The sequence below is a fragment of the Juglans microcarpa x Juglans regia genome, chromosome 8D (genome assembly GCF_004785595.1).
Source record: "Juglans microcarpa x Juglans regia isolate MS1-56 chromosome 8D, Jm3101_v1.0, whole genome shotgun sequence".
Lineage (NCBI taxonomy): Eukaryota > Viridiplantae > Streptophyta > Magnoliopsida > Fagales > Juglandaceae > Juglans > Juglans microcarpa x Juglans regia.
The window spans coordinates 14,026,173-14,046,069 of record NC_054608.1 but is presented as its reverse complement, the minus strand read 5'-3'; the positions used below and the strand labels follow the sequence as shown (position 1 = coordinate 14,046,069).

At 33.6% G+C, this 19,897-nt stretch overlaps 1 protein-coding gene across 1 annotated transcript; it reads left to right on the top strand.

Moving 5' to 3' along the window:
* Positions 1–15,044: 15,044 nt before the first annotated feature.
* LOC121243029 (sucrose transport protein-like) lies at positions 15,045–18,306 on the top strand. Its single transcript, XM_041141087.1, is given in 5 exon segments — positions 15,045–16,458; positions 16,461–16,523; positions 17,316–17,379; positions 17,494–17,537; positions 17,873–18,306. Coding segments are annotated over 5 exon segments (1,548 nt in total). The 5' UTR covers positions 15,045–15,267; the 3' UTR covers positions 18,059–18,306.
* Positions 18,307–19,897: the final 1,591 nt, after the last annotated feature.

The following is a 19,897-nucleotide window of genomic DNA, read 5'->3' as shown; positions in this document are numbered from 1 at the left end:
CAGATGCTTCTAATCGGCAGACTTAACATGTTTTTTAGAAGCATTTGTGGAAGATGAGAGTTCCCAATAAGGTTAAAATATTTGTTTGGTGTGCCTGTAAGGATGGTTTACCAACTAGACAGAAGTTAGTGCAAAAACATGTTTTATTTGATGACATATGTAGTCTTTGTCTCTTAGAAGTTGAAACACTTACACATGTTGTGATGAGCTGCAGCTCCATTCAACATATGTGGGGTATGTATTTACCAGAAGTTTCTATTGATCCTCAACAGTCTGCTCTAGACATGGCCTTGCAGTTATGTGATAGAAAACTACATGATAAGTTGGCAATTTTCTTTGGTATGATGTGGAGTTCTGGTTCAGCAAAAATAAGTTTGTGCATGAGAAGATACTCCTCACTCCAAAGCAAGTTGTAGGCAAGGCTTTGACTTTGCTACACAGTTTTGATAAAGTACGGCAGAAAAATTGCTCCCAACTTCAAACACATTATAAATGGCAACACCCTCCTATGAATTGGCTGAAACTTAATGTTGATGGTGCAGTATTTACTGAGCTGGGGCGGACTGGAGTTGGTGCTGTTCTACGGGATGCAACAGGAATGGTTCTAATGGCAACAAGCAAATCTGAGTGTGAGGTTGAAGATATAGAGGCTATAGAACTTTTGGTTATATTCCGAGGTATGCAATTATGTGCTACAATGGGAATTTCAAAACTTGTGGTGGAGAGTGATTGCTTGATCATTGTTGAAGCTCTATAGGTTGATAATATGAATAACTCTATGCTGGGTGTGTTATACCAGGAAATTAAAAAATTGTCTTCTTGTTTTGGGTCTAGTAACTTTTCACATGTATATTGGGAGGGGGATATAGTAGCTCATAAGTTGGTTAGGAATGCTTTCAATGTTGAAAGTATTAATATATGGATGATGCTATTGTGACCGATGTCCCTACCACCAATCCAACCGATAAGTACATTTCAAAATTGTTTTTTTGCTTTTTTTTTATTCTTTTTTTAACATCTTTAAATATACTTTTTTTACAAAAAATACATAAACTCAATAATATTCCCTTCTTACTTAATCACTAAGAAATTTAAGGAAAAAAAAAACAACAAAAACAAAAATCAGTCAATCATCGGTACTCATCTATTGGTTCAAACAGTATTATTAATATCCATTAATTCCTAGCTAGACAAGTTTATAATATGCTAATTTAAAAAAGTATTAGAACCAAATTCCCTGATCTCGATCATTTTAGTTTATAATGTGAAGAGATAAATTTAATAATTTAAATCACATGCATGCATACATGATATTCTAACACGTAAATAATATGTTTCTTTATTTATTTATATTAGTAATTTACTTTTTATATATGATCTTTTGATAAGTGGACGTATGGATGGATAGAAAGATAATTCGAACCAAGCTGTCTAATTTGCATCATGAGGTGTATGAAATTATCCTCGACCAGATGTACGGTCCTCTGGTGTTATTCGTTAATTTATTTTTATATGAATATTTTCTTTATATGATTCTTTCTTTCTTTTATGATATATTCTTTTCCCTTTACAGCAATTCATGCATGCACAAATTGCACGACCAAACCCTAGCTAGCTAGCTAGCCTGATCTTGAGAATCGGTCTATGAATTGTGTACAAGATGAACTAATTAATTAATTAACTTTAACAAGCCGCAAATTTGAGAATATCTAAAGTAATTCATGATAAAATATTCAATTATTATCATTTTGTTGTTTTGCAAATAAGTTGCATTGGTATTATGATGATCTGTTGAACGCAGGCATTTATTCTCCTCATCTATGGACTCGAGTATCTACTTAATATTATTCCTTATCCAAACTCATTCATATCAGATGATTTAGATATGTATAGCATAGAATCTGATTAGTGACTCCAATCCAATCTGACTCGATCATGATATATATGGTTTTTTATATAATTAATTTCTAATATGCTAGCTTCTGAGTGTGTGTATGTATATATATATATATATATATATATATATACACTTGAGAGAAAAGGGTGAACCTTTTAAGAAATAAAAAAGAGAAAATGATGAAGAAAATAGGAAACTTTTGATCGATTGCAATCATTTATATATTTTTGGTTAATTATCCTAATATCATGGATTGATGAATCAATAAGACGCTATAATTAAGAAGGCCAACATGAACACACGTACACGCGGTACATGATGTGTTTACTTTTACTCTTATCCCAAGAGTGATATGATCACGAATTGTCATAAAGATGTATGTACTTGAGTTTAATTGATGAAACCTTTAGATATATACAAACAATTATCTATGAGGAGAGTAATATTAGATATAAGTTTTAAATAGATAAATTTCGTGTAATTTTTTTGTAAATAAATAGGTCTCATTAATAAAGAATAATTTTTTTTTAATATTTTTTAAGGTAAAATCTACATTTTTACAAAAGTTTACATGAAACTTTTCTATTTGGAACTTATATAAATTATTTTTTATTAAAAAAATTAATTTTTTTATGTAAATTTTAGATTTATCTATTTTTTCAAGAGCAGTATTTTTTACAAGTTCCAACTATATCGTGAGCTTGCGTAGCCCTTTCATAAAAAAAGGTAAATCCACCATGAAAAAAGGTAAAACAAAAAAATTCATTTTTCTTAGTGAGTCCGCACAAGCTGGCTTGTACACGTAACTCTTATGCATAATATTACTAGTACTTTTGTAAATAAAGCGTGCGGAATTTTACATTCTAAAATTGTAAAAATTATTTTCATATATATATATATATCATTGCAATATGAATTAATAGAAAAAATCAAATGCACTAAAAATTAAATTTCAGTAACAATATTATGAGCATGCATGTTTTACTAAGAATATATATACCATATATCTCATACCAAATAACTTCTATGCATGTTTGTTTCTATTGATCATGAATTCGTGTTGTACTCAATCAAGATTAACATGACCATGTATGTGTTATATATATATATATATATATATATATATATATTGTTTGTTTCAATTGATCATGAATTCGTGTTGTACTCAATCAAGAACATGACCATGTATGTGTTATATATATATATTTATATAGAGCTGCATGGAGGATGGATATATCTCGAGTTCTTGTGTGGAATTCCTTGCAATATCGCTATATTTTAATTTGTCAGTCTATTGTAATATCATCTTTAATTACCACATTCAAATACTATTAATTCTTAAAATAATATTAAATATAATTTTAAAGTGTACAAGTTTCACGTATTTATTTTAGAAAAAAGTTAAGCCTAACATTAGAATTTTTTTTTTTAATGTTGGTTATAAATTCAATCATTTTTTAAAAAAAAAACCTAAAATTTACATATTTTAAAATTATAAATATCATTACTAAAGTTCTTATTAGGCAGAAATTTTCTGACGAATAATCATTTTAACTTGATATGTAAGCATTCAAATTCCACATTAAGGAACGAACCTTTTTTTGTTGTTTTTGTTTTTTGGAACTTGTCTTGATTGATTGATGGAACATTTATTTTTTTGGAATCTATCTTGTTGTTCAAAGTTTCATAGCTTTAATTATAGAACCTAGAAAATAAGTAAGCATAATTACCGACCATATAGTATTCTATCTTATACCCCCATTAATGAATCCCACTTGTATGCTTCATAATTTGACATGCATTACTAATTATTCGCATAAATTACTTTTCCCGCAGCTTGATCACTTATTTTGATTGATGGATTCCCATGTTCTGATCAATCAAGAACACTTTTCTATAGTTCAAAGGGAAATTGATCTTGTACTCTTGTGGAAGACTTTATCCATCCATTTTTGTCTGTTAGTGTAGATATTTTTCTCTAAATAAAAAAAAAGTAACACTAGTACAACATATAAAGTGTTTTGGAACGACAATGTCTCAAAAAATTCGTATTTCATCCCAAAATATTTATTAGAACGAAAAAAAAGTCTCATGATCGTTTCAATAACAGTGTCTCAAAATATGTTTTAGGACAAAAATATCAATTTTGGCCCAAAATATCTTTTAAGACGAAATTGAGCAACTTTACAAAATTGACGTTTGAACATATTTTATGTTCAAATGCGTCCTTCGTGAGTGATTGATCAATACCAGTCCGTTCGAACAAATAGGCATGAGGAAACGTTCGAACAAACTATTTGATGGTCGAACAGTAAGATGTTCGAACGGACCATGATAGGATCAAACAATTTCATATCAATAGACATTTGAACGTTTAGTTCACGATCGATGATTCGTTCAAACGATTTCACATACTGTTCGAACGCTTAATTCCGATTAAATTCGAATATTATGTACCAATGTTCGAATGGTTTTACTCATCTTGTTCGAACGATTTTTTCTCATTCAAACTGTTGGAATATACAAACTCAAATTGAAACTTTGGAGTTGAAGTCAAGGGAAGCTAAACAGAGAAGATCAAAAGATATTTCCAAATGACAGTGAAATTCAGTTCAAATGAAAATGTGATAAATAGTTAGAGTGCTAAGTAAATATCTTCTGTACAGTTAAGTTAGTTAGCATACGTGTCTATAAATAGAAATGATGTAAATGTAAATAATTCATTCAATTCCGGGAAATAACAGATTCAATATTGAATTTGCTCTCAATCTTTTCTTTGCGTTTCAAGTTCTTTGTTTCTCAATCTTGAAGTTACAGAATTCAACATGGTATCATCGTCCATAAACATTCCGCTGCTTTCTTGATTTTCTTTACACAATTCTGGATTTCTTTCTTCTGCTTCTATGGCAGAATCCTCTAATAATTCTTCTGAAAATTCTTCGCTTCCTTTGGGGAATCCATCTGATGATTCCTCGAGTTACTACTACCTGCATCCATCTGATAATCCTGGAGCTCTTCTTGTATCTGAAATTTTTTCTGGTGATAACTATGTGGCTTGGAGTCGGTCCATCACAATTGCTCTCACAGTCAAGAACAAAGTTGCCTTCATCGATGGGAGTTTGCCTCAACCTAGTTCTACTAACTCTCGACTTAAGACTGCTTGGTTACGGGCCAACAATCTTGTGCTTTCTTGGCTAATGAATTCCATTGCAAAGGAGATTCGAGGTAGTCTTCTTTATTTCAACACTGCTGCTGATATCTGGAACGAATTAAAAATTCGATACTTGCGTAGTGATGGTCCAAGAGTATTTGCCTTGGAAAAATCCTTAAGCTCTATTTCTCAGGGCTCAAATTCAATCACTGAATACATTAGTTATCGTCCCCTTCCAACTTGTAATTGTGGATTCTTGGAAAAGTGTACCTGTGCTGTGTTGAAGAACCTTGCTGATCAACAACAAGCTGACTATATCATGAAATTCTTGATTGGTCTGCATGATTCTTTTTCAGCAATTCGAAGCCAACTATTGCTTCTTTCTCCATTACCATCAATGGGCAAGGTTTTCTCTTTATTGATACAAGAAGAGAGCCAACGTTCCTTAACTAATGCAGCACATATCCCCCTTGATTCTCATGCTATGGCTGCTGCACAACCATATACACAAACTTATTCGAATGCTATTAAGTTCAGCAAAGTCAAAGGAAAATCAGATGTCATCTGTTCCCATTGTGGATTCTCTGGACATCTTGTAGATAAGTGTTTCCAGCTTATAGGCTATCCACCAGGATGGAAAGGGCCTCGAGGAAAGAGAATTAATTCTACACGATTGCCCAATGCAAACATTGCATCTTCTTTGGAGCAAAACTTAAACAACCCAGCTATGTTTTTTTCTCAAGAGCAAATACAGAATTTGATCACTCTTGCAAATAGCCTATCCACTTCTCCTATCAATCCTAATCCTGCAGTTAACACTGCCTCTACATCAGGTAATAATCACATTCTTTGTTTAGCTAATACCTCCTTAAATCACATCTCTCCTTGGATATTAGATACTGGAGCAACAGATCACATGATCTGTTCTCCTCATCTGTTCACATCGATAAAAATTCCAAACAAACCCTCTTCAGTCCATTTACCAAATGGTCACTCAGTTCCTATCAGTTTTACTGGTACTGTTAAAGTCTCCCCTGATTTAATTCTACACAATGCTCTTTATGTTCCTTCTTTTCATGTCAATCTCATTTCTGCTTCCAGATTGACTAAAGAAAATTCTGTTGCCTTGTTTTTCTTTCAATCTAAATGTGTATTGCAGGACCTCAACAAATGGAGGATGATTGGGCTTGCTGAAGTCAGAAATGGTCTATACCACCTCATCAATTTTTCTGCTGATACACAGAAGGAAATTCCTGATTCAAACAGCTCTTTCTTGGCTAACTCATCTACCATTAGTCCTAACATGTGGCATTTTCGGTTGGGACATTTATCTTCTGCCAAACTAAAACTCATTAGTTCTATTGATTCTTCTGTAAAAATATCTCACAAACATATTTGTGAGATCTGTCCTCTAGCAAAACAAAAGAAACTGTCTTTTCCTGTATCACAAAGCAATTCCAATAAAGCTTTTCAATTAGTGCATTGTGACATTTGGGGTCCATTCTCCACTATCTCTCATTCTGGCTATAAATTCTTTCTTACCATTGTGGATGATCATACACGTTTTACTTGGGTTTTTCTTATGAAAGCTAAATCAGAAACTCGAGTTTTACTAGCCAACTTCATTGCATATGTTCAAACTCAGTTTGATACTCAAATACAAACATTTAGAACAGACAATGGCCAAGAATTCAATATGCCTTCTTTCTATCAAGAAAATGGTATAACACATCAGCTATATTGTGTAGAAACTCCTGAGCAAAATGGTAGAGTTGAAAGAAAGCATCAGCATTTGTTAAATGTTGCTAGAGCTCTCCTTTTTCAATCTAAACTGCCTTTAACATATTGGACTGAATGTGTATTGACAGCAACACATCTCATAAATCGAACCCCCTCATCTGTTCTAGATAATAACACACCATATGCTCTCCTTTTTCACAAATCTCCTGCATATAACTATCTTAAAGCCTTTGGCTGTTTATGTTTTGCCAGCACAATCCATACCAATCGAAGTAAATTTCATCCAAGAGCCTCAAAATGCTTGTTTCTTGGTTACCCACCAAATAGCAAGGGATATAAAGTGCTTGACCTCCTTACTCTTAAAATCTTTGTTTCCAGAAATGTCATATTTCATGAGAATGTCTTTCCTTCTATTCCAAACTTTACTCACACACCTTTTGTCTTCCCTGATTTTCCTCAAATGCATGACTTCACAGTACCCATTAATCCACCAAATCCACATTCTGCAATTCCAAAAACTACTACTTCACAAAATCAATTTTCTGAAGTTCCAGAATCTATAACTTCACAAAATCCTTCTTCTACCATTCCAACATCTGCTACTTCACAAACTAACCCTATAACCTCACAAAATCCATCTTCTGAAATTCCAGCACCTGTTACTTCACAGATTAATCCTGTAATTGTAAGCCTTCGAAGATCTGAAAGAATAAGGAATCCTCCTTCATATTTGCAGCATTTTCATTGTGGTAATACGGCTCAATCTACTTCAACATCTCAAAAATCTTTCAGCTGCTGCATTCCTTCTTCTGGTAAGCCATACCCTCTTGCTCATTTCATTTCAACACATAAATTGTCACCTAGACATGCAGCTTTTACTTCTGCTTTGTCATCTACCTTTGAACCTAAGACTTTCAAACAAGCTAATTCTTATCCACATTGGCAAGCAGCCATGTTAAATGAGATCAAAGCTCTTGAATTAAATAAAACATGGGAACTTGCAATATTACCTCCAAATAAGATTGCAATTGGATGTAAGTGGGTATATCGTGTTAAATTCAAAGCTGATGGCACGATTGATAGATACAAGGCTAGATTAGTAGCAAAAGGCTACACCCAACAAGAAGACCTTGATTACTTTGACACATTCTCACCTATAACTAAAATGACAACAGTGAGAACATTGTTATCCATTGCTGCCATTAAGAATTGGCATTTACATCAACTTGATGTAAACAATGCTTTTCTCCATGGAGATTTAAATGAAGAGGTGTATATGCAACTACCACCAGGGTATTCTTCACCAACTGATCCGAGAGTTTGCAAACTCAAAAAGAGCCTATATGGTCTAAAGTAGGCCTCAAGACAATGGTTTTCCAAACTGTCATCTTCTCTACTTCAATTTGGTTTTATTCAAGGGAAGTCTGATTCCTTTCTATTCATCAAGCATAATTCAAACAGTTTTATAGCTCTCTTGATTTATGTTGATGATGTGATTCTTGCTTCTAATAATCTTGATGATATAGTCACTGTCAAAAAGTTCTTACATAACTCTTTCACTATCAAAGACTTGGGAGAACTAAAGTATTTTTTGGGGATAGAAGTGGCTCGATCAACCAAAGGCATAACTTTATGCCAACGAAAATATGCCTTAGATATCTTGCAAGATAGTGGTTTTTTAGGTTGTAAACCTATGGCATTTCCTATGGAGTCTACACTAAAGTTGATTGAAAATGACTCATCTCCTCCTTTGACAGATCCTGCACAATACAGAAGATTAGTGGGTAGATTATTGTACCTCACTATAACTAGACCTGACCTATCCTATTCAATACAAGCACTAAGTCAGTTCATGGCTAATCCTAGTCGCAATCATCTTCAAGCTGCTGAAAGGGTCATCAGGTATATCAAAGCAACACCAGGCCAAGGGATTTTTCTGTCTGCACATTCCCCTCTTCATCTAAAAGCCTACTCAGATAGTGATTGGGGTGGCTGTCTTGACACCAGAAAGAGCATTACTGGCTTCACAGTGTTTCTTGGTGACTCTCTTATATCATGGAAATCAAAGAAACAGCCAACAGTTAGTCGATCCTCAGCTGAATCTGAATACAGAGCTCTAGCATCTACCACTTGTGAACTACAATGGTTGATCTACTTGCTAGCTGACTTCAAGGTTCCTCATCTACAAGCTATTTTGCTTTATACAGACAGCAAACCAGCTTCTGATATTGCATCAAACCCTGTCCAACATGAAAGAACAAAGCACATTCAACTAGCCTGCCATTTGGTCCGAGAAAAATTGCAAGAATGTTTGATCAAGATCATTCACATTCCATCCAAACATCAGCTGGCAGACATTCTAACTAAACCACTTGATTCCCTCAGTTTCCACCATCTGATCCGCAAGATGGGAATGATCAATATCCATTCCCATCTTTAGGGGGGTGTTGGAATATACAAACTCAAATTGAATCTTTGGAGTTGAAGTCAAGGGAAGCTAAACAGAGAAGATCAAAAGATATTTCCAAATGACAGTGACATTCAGTTCAAATGAAAATGTGATAAATAGTTAGAGTGCTAAGTAAATATCTTCTGTACAGTTAAGTTAGTTAGCATACGTGTCTATAAATAGAAATGATGTAAATGTAAATAATTCATTCAATTCCGGGAAATAACAGAGTAACTATTTTATTTTACCCAATAATTAAAAACTAAATAGACATACATAATGATAATATTTTAAAAAATACATTACAATTTGTTCAATACCCATAAAACTAGTCTAATAAGTGCGAACTAAATAAAAAATAGTAGTAATATTAGCGATTTTTGTACAGAAAAAGATCATAAAATATGTACATATAGTGTAAATCAGTAGCTTGGAGGCCTGAACTAGGGGTGAGATTTGGCCAGTCCGGACCGGAGAAACCAACTGGACCGGCTATTTTTGGACCCGACCGGACTGGACCGAATGAAAATTAAAAAAATATAAATATATTTTATTATTTATATATATTATTTATATAAATAATTGTATATAATTAATTATTAATATATCACAATATTATTAATATATTAACATATTATAAGAGTTATAGTATAAATTATAGTATATGTATAAATTTATAATAGTATTAATATAGTTAACTTAATATGTTAGTATTAAATCACTATAACTACATAGAGTATTATTTAATATAGTATTAATAGTGTATTACCAGTTTATCACTAACATATAGTATATTTGTAATACTACTAGTATAGTTATTAGTTATAGTATTGGTACTAAGTCTATAACTATATATATTTAGATCAATGTATTATTATATTCTTTAATGTATAACTATAATATATAAAAACTAGTATATATTAATAATTGTACAATTTATTATGTAATTTTCATTTAATAAGTCACTTAATTTTAATTTAGTATTTTAAATAAATTTTTTTATTAATCGATTTAAAAAAAGAAGAAGGTTGGACCGAATGGACCTACCGGATCGGAGCGAATGAAAAACAAAAAAAATATAAATATATTTTATTATTTATATGTAGTATTTATATAATTAATTGTATATAATTAATTATTAATATCTCACAATATTACATAAGTATTATATTCTTTAATGTATAACTATAATATATAGTACTAATATATATTAATATATTAACATATTATAAGAGTTATAGTATAAATTATAGTATATGTATAAATTTATAATAGTATTAGTATAGTTAACTTAATATGTTAGTATTAAATCACTATAACTACATCGAGTATTATTTAATATAGTATTAATAGTGTATTACCAATTTATCACAAACATATAGTATATTAGTAATACTACTAGTATAGTTATTAGTTATAGTATTGGTACTAAGTCTATAACTATTTATATTTAGATCAATGTATTATTATATTCTTTGATGTATAACTATAATATATAATACTAGTATATATTAATAATTGTACAATTTATTATGCAAGTTTCATTTAATAAGTTACTTAATTTTAATTTAGTATTTTAAATAATTTTTTTTATTAATTGATTTAAAAAAAAAAGATGGTTGGACTGACCGTACTGTCCCGAATGGGACCGGTCCTTAGGTTGTTCTATCTGGTCCAGGGTGGGAAAACCCTAGACCGGACTAGACTGAACTCACCCCTAGCCTGAACTGTTGTATAAGTAAATGCATTTGGAGTTGCACATCTCTCCTAAACTCTTCTTGTTGTTATTCTTGTTGTTTCATGAACATCTCCATGTCTGCTTGTTTAGCCAATTGAGTCTCTAACTCATGCTGCCTTGTAGTCAATTCTTCGATCTTGAAATTCACTTTGTTTAACAATGTAGAGGTATTATAGGCAAACCTGGAGGATGAGGAAGAGCTAGAAGGTTTTACACAGTAACTCAAACCCCTCAGATATCCTGAATGTTGATCCATAACTTGTGTAAAGATTTCAACATCACTTGTTGATGATTTTGATCTGATGCAGATTTAACACGTAGGGCAACCATTTTATCCTACATACAAGAGAAAGAATTAATATCGTTACAAATATTCAAATATGTTTAATTAAAATAGATTATAATACTTATATAATTTTCACAAGTATCAGAATGAGTTCACTCTTCATTACGATCAGTATGTAATGCAGTATATAATTTTGTCAGATCATAATTGGTATCTAACTCTTACTACAAGAGACATTTGTTGAGATATAAAGTCATTAGAATACCTCCAAATAACAAATTATATACATTAAAAAAATAGCATTACCAATTTGTTAAAGAAGCGATGGAAATATCTTGAACCTGCATAATGATGAATATTCAACTTTGATATAGTTTTGTTTATAGAACTTCGCTCCTACATAGAAGTTGTAAATATTAGGAAGAAAAAAAATTATAAATAGGACACGTAAAAAAATTCATTTCATTTAATTTATGTTACGTTATATGATGGATCATCAAACATATTTTTTCCAATCGGAAGGTCGGACATTCTGTAAAGGATGTTGTGGCGTGCATCTTCCTTGTTCTCGAACTTATTGTAATGCTCATGACACCTCGCCTTATATTAATAGAATGCATTTCATATAAACATATCGATAGTCTTATACTCCTCTCTTTGACCAAAATTTAGTTTGAAGTCATCATTCAAAAAATATGTACATAAATATATTATCACCCAAAATATTCTAAATTTTGCATATATATTAAACAATATTAATATAAATTAATTATTTAAATATTACCAAACAACTTATTTTTCGGTCAATAGCCACCATAAGTGGCCAGAAATCCACTGTAGGTTGTTTACCCATCATTGTATAGTTAATAAATATGGAAAAAAAAGGAATCGGGAGATTCCTTTTTGTTTTCATGGCCGCTGAGTTGACTTAGCCACGCCTGAGTTCGATCTAGAAACCGTTCGAATGATGTTGTATTCGTTCGAACGATAGGAACTCAAACGTTAAACATTTGATCGGTTCACCATACATTTGAACCAAATTTAATATCCTCGTTCGAACGTATATAATTCACATTTGAACGGGGATGTAAAAATGTTAATGTTCGAACGATTATTATTATATTTTATAACTAATGTTGCATATATATTTTATTTTTTAAATTTCAAGTTGATATTGTCTTATATGGGACGCAAACATGGTAGACTAGGGCAACTTTCCATCGAAACAGTTCAAGAGAGGACTATCTTATTAAAGTGTCAGGTAAAGATTTCTGACTTTCTGACTCTTACTTGGGAGCATCAAGTGAAGATTTCTGACTCTAACTTCAATGATCGTGGTTGGACACCAATCCTCGATTAGAAGGATGAAGGATGAGACCTTGTGTCTTATATTGACATTGTCTCCTATTCTATAAAGAGTTTAGTGATACCAGCCCATATGACAGAGGGACATACATGATCTCTATCTAAGGTGTTTCAGTTATATTTTCAGTGGATAGACTCACTGATTTTATTGGTATTCCCAAACTGCGCATTGCATATCAGAACGCGGTGCCTAGAGAGTCTCCAGTTTCAGGTGATGGGGAGATGGCTGAGGACGATGGATCAACTTATACAGATGAGCTCGATACCCTAGTTGATCATGAGGTGAGGGAGTTGGTTGTTGGTTCAGATGCTCCTCTATATAATGGGATGAAGAGCATGGAGCATGCAAATCTATCTACTTTCTTCAAGATCATGAACTTGATCATTGCCAACAATATTGATCCTTGGTAGTACAAGAGAGAGGTTGACATGGATTAGACAGAATTTATGATACACGTCGCTCGTGGCATTCCTATCAACCTAGTGGGTTATATATTTGATAGGATTCGATCCTAGGCCCAATGCATTACGACAGATATATTTCCATTAGGGATCCTGATCACCCGATTTCTGCTACATGTCGGGGTCCTGCTAGGTATTGCCGAGTTTGTTCGAGAGTTGATGGGACCGATCAACAACTCCACCCTCAAGCACGGGACACTCGAGACTTCGTCTCCGTGGTCCTATTCCATACCCGGTTGATACTTAGAGAGATGGACACTTGGGAGATCGTGGAGTATCGCCCGGTGAGACATCCATGTAGGCCAAGTCATCACGCACAGCTACTCGTGAGGAGATGACTGATATAATGCGTGGAGAAATCAGCGGACAAACATCAGTGGTGATTGATGTAGTGCATACGGAGATCCATACTGCCATGTTTGACTTACATACAGAGATTAATGCTAGTATCTCTGACTTACGTACAAAGATTAATGCTAGTATTTTTGAGTTACGTATAGAGATTGATGTTATGTCTGCGACTTAGGTCACAATCAGTACTCGACTGATACAGCTAGATACATGCCTAACTGCAGTCGAGGATGTGTGCTAAGAGTTGGGATCTTAGTAGTTTCTATTTTTATTTACATTTTTTTGTTTTTGGTATGAACAATATTTGGGTTTTGTAAATTTAATTTAATTATGAATTTAATCTTTTTTGTCTTTTCTAAATTAATTATTGATTTATATTATTTAATTGCTAGCTTTTATATAAATTAAATATGTCTTCATAATTAAGTAAGGTATTTTGTTGCCATTAATAATTGTAAAAATTATGTAATCATTCGAACGAAATATGTCACGTTCGAACACTTTATTCTACAAACATTGATAACTTATTAGTTTGAACGGTAAATCAATGTCCCACTAAATTTATTGACTTAACCTGCCAATTTTCCTTTCGATCATATATAATGTGTTCGAACATTGATTATCATTGACGTTCGAATGGTTAGTCAATGTCTCGCTAAATTTATTAACTTAACCCACCAATTTCCCGTTCGAACATATATAAGATGTGTTCGAATATTGATTAACCTTGACATTCAAATGTTGTTGTATGTTGTTCGAACGATAATTAGTCAATGACCCGCTAAATTTTGTCACTTAATGTGTCAAATTGATGTTTGACCATATATAATTTCTATTCGAACGTTTATTTTATTTTGTTTGAACATTTTTTTTGGATGTTCAAATGTTTATTTTATTAGGGACGAAATCTTTCATTCCTACATATACCGTTAGAACGTGTTCGAATGGTAAACACCTTCCGTTATTTTTTAAGAAGAATTTTGTTCCTAGATCTCATTTTTTGGGACAAATTTTGTTTCGTCCAAAACAAAAATCGTCCCAAAAAACCAATTTTTGTTGTAATGTAATTGGGTTTAATTTCTTTGATGAAATTTATATATCTGGCTGATCATTGGAATTAGTACTATGTATTTATCTGTTTTGTGGATAAACACTTCTAATGATCCATGAATTAGAATGGAAAATAAACTTCAAACAATAAATTGAAAGTTATTTTGTAGAACCAATAACTTTGATTTCATATCCATTTACAAATAGCTTTTTAAATTTGCCAATTAGATATTAACAAATAAGAAATTATAATAATCGGATGATTATTATAATGGATTAAAATTTCTAATAATTAATTTGGTGTTTAAATATTTTTTTTAAACACTACTATATTAATTAATTAATATTGCTCGCTGAGAATTTGAAATTTAACATTTAATACAATGGGGTCCACTATGACTTTAGATTACCAAAAATATTTGAGTAAAAAAATTATAGAAAATCCTCACCCCAATTATAATTGGCATCTTAATTAAATGTTAAGAAAGTAATATTTAGGTGGCGAGGCAGTAAATTTTCTGTAACAGTATGTCACAGCAAAGAGAGACGTTAGGGCACAAGCTGTAAATGGATAAGGCACAAACAACGAAATGAACGAGATATTGCCAATTGCCTCCACAAGCAGTGAAGCACCCACCCACCCACAATGTAGCTTTCTTTTCCCTATATATACGTGCGAGCAAACAACAACACAAACTCAGTACTAAGAGTTTGAAAGGTGGATAGAGAGAGAGAGAGACATCATTATTCTCCCACACAATTTATTAGCTTCGTAGCCATGGAGGTTGAAACTGCGAACAAAGACATGAGAGCAGCACAGCGTAGCACCCTGATAAGGATCGTTTTGGTGGCATCCATAGCTGCCGGCGTGCAGTTCGGGTGGGCTCTGCAACTCTCCCTACTGACCCCGTATGTCCAGCTTCTCGGCATCCCGCACACTTGGGCTGCCTTCATTTGGCTCTGCGGTCCCATCTCTGGTATGGTCGTCCAGCCCACCGTTGGCTACTACAGCGACCGATGCACCTCCCGCTTCGGTCGCCGCCGTCCCTTCATAGCGGCTGGGGCCTGCTTAGTAGCGATAGCGGTCTTTCTCATCGGTTACGCCGCTGACCTCGGCCACCTCTTCGGCGACCATGTGGATAAACCCACGAGACCCCGCGCTATCGCCTTCTTCGTGGTAGGCTTCTGGATTCTTGACGTCTCCAACAACATGCTGCAGGGCCCTTGCCGCGCCCTCCTGGCTGATCTCTCCGGGAACGACCAGAAAAAGATGCGCACATCCAATGCGTTATTCTCGTTCTTCATGGCGGTTGGCAACGTCCTCGGCTACGCCGCCGGGTCCTACACTCGCTTCTACAAGATTTTCCCCTTCACAAAGACCAAAGCTTGCGACGTCTACTGCGCAAACCTCAAGAGCTGCTTCTTCCTTTCAATTGCGTTGCTCTCGACGGTAACCATCATGGCTCTCACTTCAGTGAAAGAAAGAGCGCTTTCTTCTCAACCGAAGTCGGAAAACGCCGCCGGAGAGGAGGAGGAAAGGGTGACGGAGTCAGCTGGGTTACCCTTTTTCGGAGAAATGTGGAGCGCTTTCAAGGGGTTACAGAGGCCAATGAGGATTCTTCTTCTGGTGACGTGTCTCAACTGGATTGCATGGTTCCCGTTCCTGCTGTTTGACACAGATTGGATGGGGAAAGAGGTGTATGGAGGGGCGGTCGGGAAGGGTCCGGAGGGAAAATTGTACGATCGGGGTGTGCGGGCGGGTGCGCTGGGGCTCATGCTCAACTCCGTGGTCTTGGGATTCACATCGCTCGGCGTGAACATCATCTCGCGCGGCGTTGGGGGAGTGAAGCGCTTGTGGGGTATCGTCAACTTCTTGCTGGCACTGTGCATGGCCATGACCGTCCTGATCACAAAGCTGGCCGAGTCTGCTCGGCATACCGCCGCCGCTAACGGTGGAGCAACCCTCTCCCGCCACCGGCGGGTGTTAAGGCAGGAGCTCTGGCACTGTTTGCGGTGCTGGGTATACCTCTGGCAGTAAGCTTTTACTCATTCGCCTTCTCTTTTTCTTTTTTTCGCTTTTTTGGGTACAAAATTAAAGCAGTTTTTAGACCTCATTTACTGCAATTTAGTGACTTGCTTTCCTTTGGTTTTACACTTGTCGAAAAGTTTTTGTCCCCAAGTCCCTTCCTCTCATTTTCTCTATGGTCGGTCCTTTTCCTTTTCATGTCTCAGCACTTTTTTTTTTTTAAGAAGTCAACTTTGGTTCAATGAGATATGTTAGACACAAAATCTAAATAAGCAAATTTCATACGTCTTCTATAAAAATGTAAATCTTACTAATAAAAACTAGATTTTTTTTTTACACCTTTTTAAGATAGACTCCACTTTTTTATATGTTCAAATTCATTCACTTTCCTAAAACATTTATTACATTTCCTTTAGGAATCAATACGATCTTATCTCCACAAACCTTGATTCTTGAAGATATACTTTTGAGAAATACATAATAAATGCTACAATGAAAGGAAAAGATTACGATTCTCTAAAGTTTTAACTGTCTGCATTCTAAATAGTTCTATATTGAGAGATCAATGAGAGATACAAGATATTAATCGAGTTGTTTAACATTTAATATTGCATGAAAAATTCCCATTAAACAACATTCATGCATAAATACTGTATCTTCATATATATTATTTCAAATCTTTGCCATAACTCTAAGCAGCCTTGCAGGTATTTGAACAGTCATTTTAGTATATAGCTCGTGACAGAATAATATTTAATAAAATAATTAATTTCAATATATATTGGTACTGTACTGCGCAGGTGACTTATAGCATTCCTTTTGCTTTGGCGTCCATATTTTCCCATGCTTCAGGTGCTGGCCAAGGTAATTCATTTCAATGCGATCCAAACTAATTGTAATTTGGGATCATTCATGATATTTGGTGGCAAATTCTCTTAAAAGCTTTATAAATTGGCCTGATCTGATAATTACATGCAGGACTTTCTCTGGGCGTCTTAAATCTTGCAATCGTCTTTCCCCAGGTTAGTTTTCACCTCTCATGAATTGTATCTCAATCTCTTCTTGGTCCTATCTTATAAATATTTAGTAAGAGAAATGATTATACAAATTTCAAATAGACAAGTTCTGTACAAATCTTTGTAAAAAGGTGAACGGTTATCTTAAAAATATATAAAAAAATTATTATATATTAGTGGGACCCATTTTTTTTTTTTTACAAAGGACTTGGTGACTTTTCTATTTAAAGTTTGTACGTATTATTATTCATGCATGCTAGTAATTATACTGAAAAGTAATATTAAAAATGATATATATATATATATATATAATATATATCTGTATATGTTTTTGCATGCAGATGGTGGTGTCAGTTGCAAGCGGACCCTTTGATGCCCTATTTGGAGGTGGAAACTTGCCTGCATTTGTGGTGGGTGCCATTTCAGCTGCTGCAAGTGGAATACTCTCACTCACCATGCTCCCCTCTCCAACCACTGATCTCTCTGTTTCTAAAGATGCAATATCCGCAGTCCCTACATTCCATTAATGAATCTTTCTCATTCAGGGGGAGTTCATCCGTGATCTTCTTCTTTTTTGTTTTTTTCTTTTGTTGTTTTTTATTATGTTCCCTGATCCTGATCGATCTCATGGAACTGTGTTTGTTGTGATTGGCATTTGTGGTCTAGCTAAGAGCACCCAATGCTACAAAAGCCATGCATTTTAGTTTTTAGTGGCATCAATATTAATGTCTACTCCTACTTATAAATATAGATTCAGTCTTTGGAATTACCCCAATATCAATGGCTGCATATATGATTTTCTCTTATATACACTGATCAATTTCATGTCCAATGGAAGGAATTAGGAAGTATATTGTGCTTTTTTCTCTTATACTTCATAATTTTTTAGGGTGCTAAGGTTGATATTTGTGAAGAGTGCTTTGTTTTTGTTTTTCTTGTCTCAGTTTTGACGATCCTTCCTTTATATTTATTTGCTATTGGTAATTAGAGCCACCCTATCTCATTTTTTGTGTTACTATCATATTAGTTTATCGCACAAATAAATAATGTGCAGTTAAAAAAAAAAAACTAAATATCAATTAATTGAGTCTATTTATGTCTCGCCCTCGACCGGGAGGTTAGAGAGTGAGTTCTTGTCACTAAAATCAGTCTCAAAATAATAATAATAATAATATAAATTGAGAATTACTACTTTTTTAATAATAAGTTGAAGGGTGTCCACAAGCAGTTATATTAGTCTACTAAAATTACTTGTGCCCTTTGACACTTATTCCGGTACTCTACTAATCTCAGTGTCTCACCTTTGTGCTTCCTATTCCTGAATCTTGATCATTAGGTTGACCCGCAAAATCATCTGAAAAATAATATAGATAAAAGTGTGACCGATTATCAAAAACTCAGTAGGTAGTGAGCCAGTACTAGTGTGCATGATATGAGCTAGTCACATAACGTGAAAATAGACAATGCCTCAAAACTTTAGAGCAAAAATAAATGAGTTTTTAATAACCATACTATAGTAAGAAAACATCTTAACACAAGCATAACTGAAATCACATCAGAAATAAAAACATAGGCAATGTTTACACCTGTAGAAGGATTTACAGCCAATTGAGCAAGAATAGAAAGTGAACTCTTCCCTTATTAATAAGCTCTTGGCAATAAAACAAAACAGAGATATTGGTACAAATACGGTAACAAAATCAGAAATAGAGGCCACAATTAATACCCTTGGCAAGGCTCGTACCAAAGCATAAGCTGCTGAATTTGATCATGTATCAGGATTTTCACGTACAATACAACAACAACAACATTAACAAAATGTACTAAATGAATACTATAATCACATAATCATCAATACTGAGGTCACATTCACATTTCATGTTGGTAGAAAATAGTGTGTTGAAAAAATGTCTATGTCTACTCTGGTCTTATCAAAAAATTAATTTCAGTGACATATAATAGAGAATAGTGCAGGAAATAACTGTGACAGTTTTTACTAGAAAAAAATTAATTAATATTTCAATTGCAATAATACGAGTATGATGTGCCTTAAAATGCACGTCTACAAAACTTTTCTATTTATGTTGTGTAATAACACCATTGGAAAGTCCAAAGTTTATTTTTTTGGTAGAGAGACTTCAAAGGTATATTAATGTGTTTATGTTGTGATTTACTTTGTGATCATATTGTGATTTGTGAGATTTGTGGGTTATATTATAATTTGTGGGATTATATTGTGTTTATGTTGTGATTATATTGTGATTTTTGTAATTATATTGTGTTTATGTGGTGATTTAATTTTGATAGAAAATTAAAACAATACTAATTATGAATAAAACAAAATTAATTTTATAGATACCTAATTA